Source organism: Stomoxys calcitrans, chromosome 3 (genome assembly GCF_963082655.1).
Source record: "Stomoxys calcitrans chromosome 3, idStoCalc2.1, whole genome shotgun sequence".
Taxonomy (NCBI): Eukaryota; Metazoa; Arthropoda; class Insecta; order Diptera; family Muscidae; genus Stomoxys; species Stomoxys calcitrans.
Genome location: NC_081554.1, coordinates 139,812,019 through 139,825,528, shown reverse-complemented (window position 1 = coordinate 139,825,528; position 13,510 = coordinate 139,812,019). Strand labels below are relative to the sequence as shown.

General features: G+C 45.6%; 1 protein-coding gene across 1 annotated transcript; it reads left to right on the top strand.

Moving 5' to 3' along the window:
* The first annotated feature begins 909 nt into the window (after positions 1 to 909).
* LOC131996166 (uncharacterized) lies at positions 910 to 6,245 on the top strand. The gene is made up of 2 exons (XM_059365619.1): positions 910 to 1,885; positions 6,196 to 6,245. Exons 1-2 carry the CDS (start codon positions 910 to 912, stop codon positions 6,216 to 6,218), a joined length of 999 nt encoding a protein of 332 aa, XP_059221602.1. The 3' UTR covers positions 6,219 to 6,245.
* The last annotated feature ends 7,265 nt before the right edge of the window (positions 6,246 to 13,510 follow it).

The following is a 13,510-nucleotide window of genomic DNA, read 5'->3' as shown; positions in this document are numbered from 1 at the left end:
CAATCGTTGCCTTGAGTTCATCCACCAAGCATCCCATCTTTAGGCTCTCGTAAATGTCGCTATCAGACTTCTTCTTTCTTCGCTTGCGACTAGCCTCATCCATTTTTTGGATGACCTCGTTGACCGTCTCATTCTTTGGCTTCTCTGCATCCTCTGCCTCTTCAATTTCTTCTTCTTCTTCTTCGTCATCCCTTTTCTCAGGCTGACCTTCCATTTTAACACCACAATCACTGGCCAGTGGCCCACAAAAATGTTCAAATCTGCCAACCACTGTAGGTTTTTAATATTTCTTTTATGTTTATTTTCAAAAATCACTTTTTGCCAAATCAAGTTCGTATCTTGAGTCTATGATCTGTCACTCAACGGCTATTGCTTCTTTGCTGCTTTACCACTGGCTTTTGGAGGCATTTTCACTTGTTTTTTTTTTTTAAGTCACACAAACACTTTTAACACTGTTCACGATTTTGTGTGTTTGATGGCTTACTCGGAATATTTAAACCATTTCATGCACAAGATATTCAGGTAGACGAAAACAGTCGCTATGTTTACGAAAACAACCCTCTAAAATTAGCTACACGTTGGATCCGAAAGTATAAATACTGCAGTTCATGCTGCGAACTAATATTCTGTGTTTTGTGCTCAAGGTGATCATACCATAGCGGATAGTGAAGTTTGACTTGAATTTTAATCTCTGTGTCAAGTGATTTTTTGAACTCTTAACTGCGATTTTGAGAATCGATAGTAGGCGTCTGTGTTGCGCAAATTTTGAATTTTGCCAACATCATCACTCATAATTTTGAGAATTAAGAGAAGGCTGCAGTGCTGGCACTAAATAACCCCCTTTTTGACGGACTGGCTGACATCCCTTGGAAAAATGAGAACCGCGTGGTAGGCGGTGAAATTAACAAAATGGAAAATTTGAAAGAGGTTGTGGCAGCAGCCTCAAATTTGAATGCGTTTGGTGGCTCTGGGCGAACTACCAACAGATTTGCTGAACTAGATGCTACATTACAGCATGCTGATGGAAGAAATATAAATGGTGGAGTTGCTGAATCCACTGACATACACACTGATGGTGCAACTGCAATTAGCTCCGTTAAAGGACGTAAAATTTTAGCTGCTGTAGGAAAGACACTACAGAAAACTGTGACAGAAACTGCTGATTCACTTTTGGAAAAGTCAACAAATATCTTATCAGAAGGAAGAATTGATGACACTGATATTACTGATGCGACTGGCAATACATCAGATGGCTTTCAGGCTGTGACTGGCAAGAAACATCGCAAACGAAAGAAAAAGAAAGATGGAGTAGATGACGACTCGCCATATGAAAATTTGAAGCATCAGCTTAATCTTTCGCGATTGGAAGATAAGATTGAGCAACTACAAAATCAAGTTCAAGCGTTGATGGCCGAGAACGCACTTCTAAGGGGTATTTCAAATAGCCAACCGATACTTGCTAAAACAGCAAATGACACACCGATGACGTCGACAACTACGTCAAATAGCCAACCGACACTTGCCAAAACAGCGAATGATACACCGATGACGTCGACAACCACTGATAGAAATTGGGCAGATGAAGAAAATACCATGATGACGGATGAGATCGCACCGCCGGCGACTCAACAACCCAGGGAGTGTATGAGATTTGCCAAGTTGATGAGGGATGAGTTCGCACCGCCGGCAACTCAGCAACCCAGTGAACCCATGAGGACTGCTAGTCTGGAGTTTCCCGACTTGTACAATCAGAGGATAAGGACAGCTGCACCTACTACAAGCAAAGGAGCGATTCCGAAGTACCCAACGAGACCGAATGTGACCAGCGAAGGTCAATCTTCAACAAGAGGGACGAATGTGCCGACTTCTGTAGGAAAAGAGAAAGGTAAGGTCAGCCCACCCATGATTAAGATTTATAATGCAAATATCAGGGAATTAAGAGAGAGGATAAATATATTGTTAGGACATGCACTTTTCGTTATTAGTATTGCTAATAGGAATATGTTGAACCTAAAGATGGTCTCTTTGGATGATTTTGATAAGGTCCGTAAGATGTTGGATGAGAGGAAGTATAGGTATTTCACTTATACCCCAAGAGACAGAAAGCCATATACGGTTTTGGTGACTGGGTTGTCAGAGACCTATGAGGAGGATGATGTAAAGACCTATTTGGATGGAAGGGAGATGGACCTCCGTGTGGAGAGGGTTGTCAGGTTGAGAGGGGACAGATGGATTGTGAAGCTGGGTTTGGAGTCAGATGTAAGGGCGTTTCGGAGACTCCAATATATCTTGAATTGTAGGGTGAGGATTTCTGATTATAAGAGGGAGGGGATAGTGCAATGCTGGAATTGCCAGAGGTTTGGCCACACTTCTCCCAACTGTGGTCTGAAGTATAGATGTGTGAAGTGTAGTGGGGCTCATGGCCCAGGGAATTGTCCCCTGCCGAGGAAGGGTGCTGACGTGCAGGAGACGATTACGGCTGATCCGGGTACTGGACGGATTGTTAAGAGGATTAACGGGCCAGTAAGGTGTGCGAACTGCGATGTGGAGGGTCATGTTGCCAGTGATAAGGAATGCCCTAAGAGGATGGAGATAGTAAGGAGGATGCGGGATAGGAAGGAGGCCGATAGGGGCGTGGGCCAGGTCCGCGTGGCGAATAGTTTGGGACTGAATGTGGCGGCCCCGAGGGTGCGGAATGGGGGTACCACTTATGCAGGTGCGGCTAGAGGTTTTTCGATGGGAACGCCCTCGGGTGGACAGGAGATGGGCAAGGCTAGTTCGGCGATGAGTGGTTTTGATGCTGAATGTAAGAGACTCTTTGGACAGGGTTTCCTCAGTTGTATGCGGAGGGTTGATGCTTTCAGGGGCGAGTATCTTAAGTTAAGGAATGATGAGGAGAAGATGCATGCTATGATGGGATTTTTACTTAGTTTAGGGGATGATGGACGCGCTTAGATGTATTTTTATTAATGTGAATTCGATAGTGTCGAGGAGTTGAAGACACTATCTACAGCTATTTGTGGATGAGCACAGACCTGATGTGCTGCTGATTGCGGAGCACAAGCTCAGTGCCAGGCACGTTTTTAAGTTGGAGGGGTATAGGGTGTTCGTACAGAATAGAATTGGTCAGAGAGGAGGAGGGACGGCGATATGTCTCAGGAGTGGTATGAAGGGGAATAGGTTGGGGGTGAATTTTGGGGATGTGGAAGGGACTGCGGTTAGGGTGAAGAGGAGATCTGACAGGGATGTCATTTTTATTGCCATATATTGTAGGCCGACTGTGGAGCTGGGCAATGAGGTTCTGGATCGTATAGAGGCAGTGGTTGGCTCCGATGAGGTGGTGATTGGGGGGGACTTCAATGCGAGGCACCCACAATGGGGAGGGGGCTATACTAACGCAAGTGGGAGGACTTTGAAGGAGTGGATCGATATGAGCCCGGCTCTGGTGTTGAGGCCAACACGGGGGCCCACAACTAGTGTGTCTTTTATAGATTTTTTCATCACGTCGATGGGCTTGGAGCTACTAGATGGTCTGAACGGGAGGCAGGCTGTGGAGGGATTGAGGACATTCGATTACGATTCCGATCACAGGGCTGTCGGTATAGAGCTTGCGATTGGTGATGTCGAGGAGGGAGAACCTGCGCGTTACTTCAGGTTTGATAAGATGAAGATTAGGAAATTTAATGATGAGCTCTCGTGTCTGATGGAGGGGGCCATGCTGCCAATAGATAGGAATTGTACCGTTGATGAGATAGATGCTGGCGTTGAGAGGATGACTTCGTCCATTGTTGAGGCGATGAATAAAAGTATTCCGGTCGCGAATACGGAGAATGGAGGGATGCCTGGGTTGCCGGCGGATATTTTATCACTGATAGCGCAGAAGAAGGGCCTAAGAAGGAGACTACATAGGCTGCATGACTTGCAGGAGGTGCAGGCCATTAGGGTGATGGTCAGACTCCTCGATAGGATTATAAGAGAGAGGATAACACTGTTTGAAGAGGAAAGGTGTACTAGACTTCTGAGCGGGATTGTTGCGGGGAGGGATCTTTACCGCAATCTCAGGCGGTTTACAGGGACTAAGGCGGGAAGGAGGATGGGTGAGTTGAAGGACTCACATGGAACGCCCATTTACACTGATGAAAGGAAAGCGTGGGCCCTGGCGGATGCTTTCACAGCAGCTCAGAATGATGCAAGAGGTGACGATGGTCTGGATATGAGATTGGAATCTGTGGTGCCGATGGTTGAGTTTGGGCAAGGAGTGACAGCGGATGGTGTGATAAGAAGAGGAGTGCGGAGACCGCCAATTGGGTTGGTCAAAGATACTGATGTTGGAGCGGTGCTTAAGAGGCTGAATTGTAAAAGAAGTAGCGGTGCTGATGGTATACCAAATTATGTGGTTAAGAAAATGGACAGGAGGATGTGGAGATTTTTGACCATACTATTTAATCACTGTCTGAATATTGGATACTTCCCGATGGCGTGGAAAAGATCTACTGTGATTCCTATACTAAAGCCTGGAAAAGACCCGACCGACCCTTCCTCGTACAGGCCCATCTCGATGTTGTCAAACATGGGAAAGCTGTTTGAGGTCTTTATATTGGAACGCGCCCGTGATGTGATAGAGGATAGGAATCTCCTAGGGGAGTTCCAATTCGGGTTTAGAGGCGGCACTTCTACGACCCATGCACTTATGGTTTTGACATCGAAGATCTCGGAAGGTTTCAGAAGACGCAACGGGACTTTGGCTGTCAGTCTGGACTTCCAAAAGGCATTTGACACGGTGTGGCATCGGGGTCTCCTTACTAAACTGGAACGATATGGATTTCCGTCCGCCCTTACGATGATGATTGGAGGCTATTTGACGGGAAGGAGCTTTGCGGTTGCGATAGGGGAGTCTTCTTCTGGATTGAGGGAAGTCACGGCTGGCGTTCCCCAGGGTTCGGTGTTGGGTCCGGCACTGTATAACCTTTACCTTGCGGATATGCCTATGCCGCAGGGCGACGATCTGGTATTGGCATATGCTGATGACATTTTGATAGCCGTCACCCATCCACGAGCGACAACTGCTCAGAGGAGGATGGAGGAGTACCTCGCGCTTTTGGTCCCATACTTCGAGCGCTGGAGGCTAAGGCTTAATCTGGACAAATGCCGGTCCATCTTATTTAGGGGGAAGGGGTTGGGACTCTTTAGGAATGTGCTCCGCTTCTCCCCATCGGTCAGAGTTGGCGGCACTGTGCTTAGGAATGCGGAGGACGTTAAGTACCTGGGAGTGTCATTGCAGGAGAATTTGACATTCGTGAGACATGTGGATGAGGTTATAAGGAAGGGTAAGGCGGCGTATGCCGTTCTGTTTCGGGTGATGAGAATGAGAGGGGGCCTGAGCGAGAAGGTTAGGATGATGATTTATTCACAGGTAGTAAGGCCGACTATGTCATACGCATTTCCGGTATGGAGTATGGTGTCTTCGCACCAAATGGAACGGTTAAGGCGGTACGAGAGGAGGGTACTGATACACTGCCTGGGATTGAAGGGAAGGATGCTGGAGGATGGTCGGTTTTCCAGGCCATCGAACAGAAAGGTTTATGCGATGAGTGGGATTGCACGGATAGATGCATATATGGTTGGCTTGGCGATTGGGTTTCTCCGTGGCTGCGGGTCTCATTCGAATGGGAGGGTGAGAAGGTGTTGTCTTTCGAGGGAACAATATACCAGGATAAGGGAAACTGATGGTCACATGCCTCCGATGGGCCTCCTTCATCTGATTGGTGAGGGGGTTGTCTTTGATGATGACGGACGTACTGTTTTCTTCCATAGGAGGTATGGGACATATGGTGCTGACGACCCAGTTTACAATATGGCCCAGTGATTTGAGTGAACCTTACGGACTTTGTCTTTGGATGTTTATATGTGTGGATATATGTTTTTGTTTTCTGTTTTGTTTTGTTATTATAATTTTGTTTTTATGTAAATATCTTATTGTAATTGGATTATATGTTTTGTTTAGTTTTTTGTAAATAGTGTATATAATTTTTATTTAGGTTAATTTTAATATAAGTCCTAGGCTAAGTGAGAGGATCTCGGTTTTACCTAATTTTCCCGGGAAATTGATATTGAATGATACAACTTAAATATTTGATATAATAGGTGGGCTGACCTATGAAACCTAATTTTAATTAGATATAGTTATATTTTTAGAAATATGTTTAAATACATGCTAAAAGAAATTATTTTAAGATGGAAGACATGAAATGTAATGTATATATGGATAGAAATGGAAATAAAAATCAAAAATCAAAAATCAAATCTGCGAACTAATATGATCGATCGATGGATTCAGTGTTTAGCTCTTGTGCAGTGCAGACCAGTTGCGGAGTGTTCAAGTGTTTGATAACGAATTTTAATCTCAGTGTTTGATGACAGATTTTAACCTGAGCCAGTGGGCATTTGATTTGATTAAGTGCAATTGTGAGAAGCGAGAGTAGTCACCAGGGTTGGCAAAACCTAAGACTTTTTGTTTGGAGTACCTTGCTTTTTTGAGAAGCGAGAGAAGGCAGCAGTGCTGCGCGAATTACTTATTACTTTACCTGTAATTTTGTGAAGTGCATAGGAGGCGCTGTAGTGGAGATTAACGAGTTTTTGTTGAATATTCGCGGCGAATGCAACGGTGGACGTGAGGAAGCCGTTGCAGTAGCCCGTGTTCCTGCATTTCGACCCGCATCTGGGCCGAGAGGTGAAATATTCTTGCAACCTGATAAAATGGTTCATGGAAATGAAGCAGATCTTGCTATCACTAAAAGTGAAGGCACCTTAAGAACTTTTGAATTACCGAATCCTTTGGACGTTGTTGCTGATATGCAACGTGATTTGGATCCAGCTGCGTTTTCAGCTGACAAGAAAGTGGCTGAGAGGGCCGATATGACTGTGGCCTCTGACTCCAATTCCGTGTCAGGGGCAAACCCAATCCCTAAGAAGAACAAAAAAAAGAGAAAGAAGCGTAAAAGTGACGGAAGCAACGATTCCGATGGCGCATATGCTGACTTTAAACTGAAGCTGGACAATGAGAGAATGGCTGATGAGCTCCGCCTGGCTCAGACTAAGATGGATGAGTATCGCCAGCAGATAAATACACTCATCAATACGGTCCAGAGATTGTCCGACGAAATCTCTTTGCTGCGAAATTCTCTTGCTGAAGGGCATAATGAAGAAGATAATGCTGCCTGGGTGGCCGAAAACTCAGGTATGGCGATGGATGAAGAGGAGACAGTGGTCTTGGCCGACGCTGGCAAGGCAATAAAAGATGGCCCGCTGCCTAGGGCATCTTCATCATATGCTAGTGGGCTAGCATCTTCAACTGACGCGGTTCCGGGAACAGCAACTGAGAAGCCGCCCCCTCCCAAGGCGACGAAGGCATCTACATCTTCTGCTGGTGCACTGGCAGCACCAACTAACATGACTACAGTGACGACGACTGATAAATCGCCTGCTCCCAAGGCAACGAAGACATCATTTGGCCCTGGAGGAGTTGGCACCGGTGCCGTTCCAAGGGCTCCGGCACCTGTTGGTTCTAGTGATACGACTATGGCTAAGGGCGTCTCTGGGAGACTCCTTCCGGCGATAACCCTCTATAATGTAGGTGTTAGAGAGGCAACGACGATTTTGTTGCGCCATTTGAAGAAGGAAGAATTCGTCATTAAGTTGGCAGGTAAGTCATCGATTTCTATAAGAGTTAGAGGGCTTGAGAATTTTGAGAGGATCAAGGGGCTGCTCAAGGAACGTGGGTATGAGGCACATACGCACACCCCTAGGGAACTGTTGCCTTACTCTATTTTGATTGTTGGGCTGTCCAGGGAGTTCACGAAGGATGAGGTGCGGGATTTCTTCTCCTCGCTTGAATTTAAGGTCGTATTTTTGGATGCGACCAATGTGTCACCGGACAAGTGGGTTGTCCGCCTTGGTAGGGACACGGATGTTGAGAGGCTGTACAAGGTTGACTTGATGCTCCACTGCAAGGTAGTTTTGCGTAAGAGTAAGGGCCGTGACATAACACAATGCTTCAACTGCCAGAGATTTTCCCATGTGTCTGCGAATTGTACCATGAAGTACCGCTGCGTCAAATGCGCTGGTTCACACGGCCCCGGTAATTGTGGGGTACCGCCTAAGGGGCAGGAGGCCGACGAAGGACAGCAGTCTACCGAAGCTGGCGATAGCCAACTGCGGTGTGCGAACTGTGACGTGGCTGGTCATGCGGCCAGCTCACGCACCTGCCCAAGTCGCCAGGCTCTTCTGAGGAAAGTGACCGAAAGGAAGCGGGTGGCTCAGGATAAAGCCAGGGCCCGAACTACTCGGTTGAGTAATTTGAACTCAGGCGTATCCTATGCTTCGGCTGCTCGGTCACACCTCGGCGCCCCACAATCCCGCGCCCCCCAGCGCGCTGCTCACTTCGAGGATTTTTCGGCTCGCGACCGATACTTGCCTGACCCCTTGGGGGTCCCGCGTCCTGGTATGGAGGATATTCACCGCCGCGGCAGGACTATTGCTGAGTCCTGTCGGGACTACTTTGGAAGGGATCTGATGTCAGTGATGGCCAGTATCAGGGAGTTTGGTCCTGAGTTTGACAGGCTGCAGAGAGAAGGGAACGGCCCCAGTGCGTTGTTGGGCCTTCTTATGCATATACAGGGTTTCTAATGTTGAACGCCATTTTTATTAATGTGAATTCACTTGTTTCGTTGAGCAAGAGACACTTCCTTCGTTTATTTATAGATGAGCATTGCCCGGATATTTTACTGATCGCTGAACATCGATTCTCTAACAGGCATAGATTCTCCATGGATGGTTATGTGGTTTATAGGCAGAACAGGGAGGCAGGTGCTGGTGGTGGCACGGCGGTTTTAGTAAGGGAAACCTTTAGGTCTGAACAGGTTGTGATTGGTACTGGCCTGATTGAGTCTTGTGCCAGCAGAGTTTGGAGGTCGGATGGTTCGTCGGTGGTTTTTGTGTCGATGTACTTGCGCCCGCAGTTTGAGCTTAGAATTGGTGATTTGGATTCCTTGGTCGCCTTGGCTGGTACTGATGAAGTTTTGATAGGTTGCGATTTGAATGCTAAGCATCCCGCCTGGGGAGGGGCCGAGGCGGACTCTAGGGGTCGTTTACTTCATAGATTCCTTATCGATTCTCCGGAATTTGACACGGGTCCCACCGACGAACCGACCAGACCGAATGGCTCGGGTGGGTCGCACATTGATTTATTTCTTTGGACCCCCGGCATACCTCCGAGGGATGGAACTCCTCTGATGACACATGACTTTGAATCGGACCATAGGGCGGTCCGTTTTCCCATTGCCTTGATTGATCTGCAACCGCGTGAGCCCACGACTTTTTTCAATTTCCCAAAGATGAATGTCCGCCGCTTCAGGCGACTTTTAGGAGATCGTCTACCGGCCATTTCTCTTCCGACTGACTCGAATGTGACCCGCGAGATGATTGATGTTTGCATAGAAGACCTTTCCTCTGCTTTTGGCGAGTCTATTGCGGGCTCCACACCGAGGGTTACCCCCCGGTCCGCTTCCCTTGGCCCGTTGCCGTCGCATATATTACGATTTATCCAGGAGCGTAAACGTCTGCGTAGGGTGTTGCATAGGTCTGGGGATCCCGGACGCCATCTCATTCTCCGTGCGGATATCCGAAACCTGGGCAGGATTATTGAGGGTGCCATATACAACTACGGGAAGGACCGTATGAGGGAACGATTGGAGCGGATACGGGTCAACTCCTGGACGTACGGAAAGGTGAAGTCCGCTGCAGGTCTTGCCGCTAGGGAGCGCATAGAGGGGATTCGTTCGTCGAATGGATCGATCATCTTCGATGATAGGGGTAAGGCGGAATGTCTCGCTGAGACCCTGGATGGTGTGCAGGATGCGATGGACTCGGTTGACACCTCACTCAGATCCATGGTGGATAGTGCTGTGGCTGATGTGGATGATGGGACGCCGCTGGTGACTTTTTCTAGGGTATTTATGGCTGATGGTTCTACGATTTCAGATAGGTCGGAGTGGAGTAGGGGGGGCTTTGTCTCTTCGGTCCAGGTGCGCGAGATGTTGGTCACCAGACCTTCGAAAAGATCTAGTGGGATTGACGGAGTTCCGGACATTGTATTGAAGAGGACAAATGAATTGGTTCATACCTTTCTCGCTGTCCTCTTCAATCATTGTCTGAATCTTGGTTACTTCCCGGGAGCTTGGAAGAAGGCCATGGTGGTCCCGATTAGGAAACCCGGCGCCGATCCACTCTCTGCTACGGGTTATCGCCCTATCTCTTTACTCTCGTCTTTTGGCAAGCTGCTTGAGGCGTTTCTTCTCTCCAGGATTAAGGATGTACTTGAGGACAGGAGGATTCTGCGCGATTGCCAGTTCGGCTTTCGGTCTGGCCTTGGGACCTCGCACGCACTTGTAGCCCTCACCGACTTTGTTGTTGGGGGCTTCGAGAAGAGGTGGGGTTCCATTGCGATCAGTTTGGATTTTTCCAAGGCGTTCGACACGGTCTGGCACAACGGCCTTCTTTATAAGCTCCAGTCCTTTGGCTTTGATCATCAGACATGTAGGATGATAGCAAGCTTCCTTCGGGGGCGCGTATATAGGGTTAAAGTCGGCGAGGAGATGTCTGTGCAGCGCCACGTTTCAGCAGGGGTGCCGCAAGGTTCTCTGCTGGGACCGGTGTTGTACAACATCTTCGTTTGCGACATTCCTGCACCCCCTGAAAGGTGCTTGGTTTTGACCTACGCGGATGACGTATTGGTGGTGAGTTCTGGTCCAAGGGCCAGCACGGTCACCGGACGGCTCAATGCGTACCTTGCGTCTCTGCATGGCTATTTCAAAGACTGGGGCCTGAGGCTCAATGTTGGTAAGTGTGTGGCAGTCGTGTTTAGCGGCAAGTCCAAACGGATTGTCTATCCGAATTTCAGACGCTATGTCCCTGTGCTTCGTATAGGTGGCCGGATTATTCGTGTGCAGGATTCTATGAGGTACTTGGGCGTTGTTTTTCACGGTCGATTCGACTTCTGTAGACATGTTGATTTCGTGCTCTGTAAGGCCAAGTCTGTTTACTTTGGCTACTGCAGACTCCTCGGCATGAGGGGTGGTCTTCCTCCTGATGTAAGGGTTCTGATTTACCGACAGGTAATCAGGCCCATACTTACATACGCCTTTTCCGCCTGGTGTGGTATTTCGTCACACCAGATGGAAAGACTACGTGTATGGGAAAGGAGGATCATTAGGACATGCCTTGGGATGAGGAGACGCGTTGTGGTGGATGGTTCTGTCAGGAGTACACCGTGCAGGCAGATATATGGGGCCGTTGATTTCCCTAGGATTGACGTGTTTATGGTTAGGAGCGCCCTCAGATACTTTGAAAATTCTCGAGCTTCTAGTAACTTGATTGTTCAAGCTTCTCTTGACCATCCTCCGGACACTTCATCCGAGGTCACTATGAGGCATTTACGCCCGTCAGCCCTTGCCAACTTGAATGATGAAGGGATGCTGTTCTCTGATGACGTCCTGATATTTTACCATAGGAGAAGTGACTCCTTTAATGTTTTAAATGCAGTATATGACGCTGCGCAATGATGTTCTCGCGGAAGGGGTGCCCCGGAGTCGAGTCGATGTAAATAGTGTACATAGTCTTTAGTTTAAATATCGTTTAGTTTTTAATTTCTTGTATATATTATTTAGGTTTATATTTATGTACTTTTTAGTTTAAGTTGCCTTTTTAAGTTTAAATTTTAAGTTTTGAGAGAATTGCCCTTTTTAAGTTTGTGCTAAATTTTCGGGTGACATGATCTAATCTTTTTTTTTTTTCTTATGTATTTTAAATGAAGAGTGTGATGTATATTGCTACTCCTGTTGTATTCAACTGAATTTGGAAGACCCTGATATATTTTTTTGCTGGGTAATATTGTATACGGAATCTTTATTTTCTAAGGTTGTTTTGTAAATTAAATTTAAGAATTTCATCAATAAAAATGGCCTTTTGCAAAAACAAAAAAAAAACAAAAAAAAAACTGCGAACTAATATCATTTGTGTTTCAGTGCTAAGTGAAGTGAATTAAAAAAAAAAAAATAACTAAAAATGTCTGGTCGTGGTAAAGGTGGCAAAGTTAAGGGAAAGGCAAAGTCCCGTTCCAACCGTGCTGGTCTTCAATTCCCCGTCGGTCGTATCCATCGTTTGTTGCGCAAAGGCAACTATGCTGAACGTGTTGGTGCCGGAGCTCCAGTTTACTTGGCTGCTGTCATGGAGTATTTGGCCGCTGAAGTTCTTGAATTGGCTGGCAACGCTGCTCGTGACAACAAGAAGACAAGAATTATCCCCCGTCACTTGCAATTGGCTATCCGTAATGACGAAGAATTGAACAAATTGCTGTCCGGTGTCACCATTGCTCAAGGTGGTGTATTGCCAAACATCCAAGCTGTTCTCTTGCCCAAGAAGACCGAAAAGAAGGCTTAAATTATCTACGAGCATCAAAGAAAAAATGTAAATACAGGCCATCGTATAAATCAACAACAATCCGTCCTTTTCAGGACGACAAAAATTTTTTTAAAAGAGAAAAAACTATATCAAACCCCTTATTTTATCAAGAAAATTTACTTAAAAAATAGTTTTAAATAATAAATAAAATTTTAATTGTAGTTAAATTTAAAAAAAAATATTTTTTGGTCGATTTTTTTTTCAGTGGATTTGGTAATTTGCTAGCAATTTCGTTATTCGAAATTTCCTTAAACAATCCTGTTTTAGGCGTAAATACAAAAAAATCTGCCATCTATTGTTTATAGGTAAACATTTTCAAATATGTTTACATCTTATCGACTATTGCAGGTCTTTTAATATACATGTCATAATTATCAGTTATCAATTATCATGCATCAACATTTCGCCTATTTGCATACATTAACATAATAAGAATTTAGTTTTATCGACCCTACTCAAGATTATCGGCATTTAATAGGATCAATGTTACCATTAGGGTACTGTAAAAACTATTTATTTTACATTTGAATATCACATGGTAATCATTGTTCATTTTCTGATGCTGAAAAAAATTGGCATATGTAATAACAAAACATCGAAACGAAGTATCTACGATCGTCCCTCTTCGTACATTTGTGACAAAGTTAGCAGCTCCAAGCAAAGGAAACATTTAATGGTAGTATATGCGTGCATTTTGGTATCTGTGTGTATGTATGCTTTTTAGTGTTGTATACCATCGTTTCATCGTATTGTTCTAATGGCGTCGGTTTTAGTTTCGTCATGTATGTATGTATATTATAGAAGCTACATTTTGGCCGACGGCAAATTGAAAAATGGTAATATTTATTTTCAAATAAATTTTATGTATTTTTTTTAGTAAAAATTTATAACAAGATATATCTCTTTTTAAATATGTTTTGTGGTCCTGAAAAGGACCGATTGTTTTAGTTTTAAAGTTCTTAAAATTTTCTCCAAAATAGCGTCAAGATAATGT

What these genes read in the sequence shown, in the direction of transcription:
- LOC131996166 (XM_059365619.1), top strand. Translation starts at nt 910, where the DNA reads ATGGAAAATTTGAAAGAGGTTGTGGCAGCAGCCTCAAATTTGAATGCG. An exon ending in TTCTGTAGGAAAAGAGAAAG is followed by an intron (nt 1,886 to 6,195) that starts GTAAGGTCAGCC and finishes TTATATTTTTAG; the next exon opens with AAATATGTTTAAATACATGC.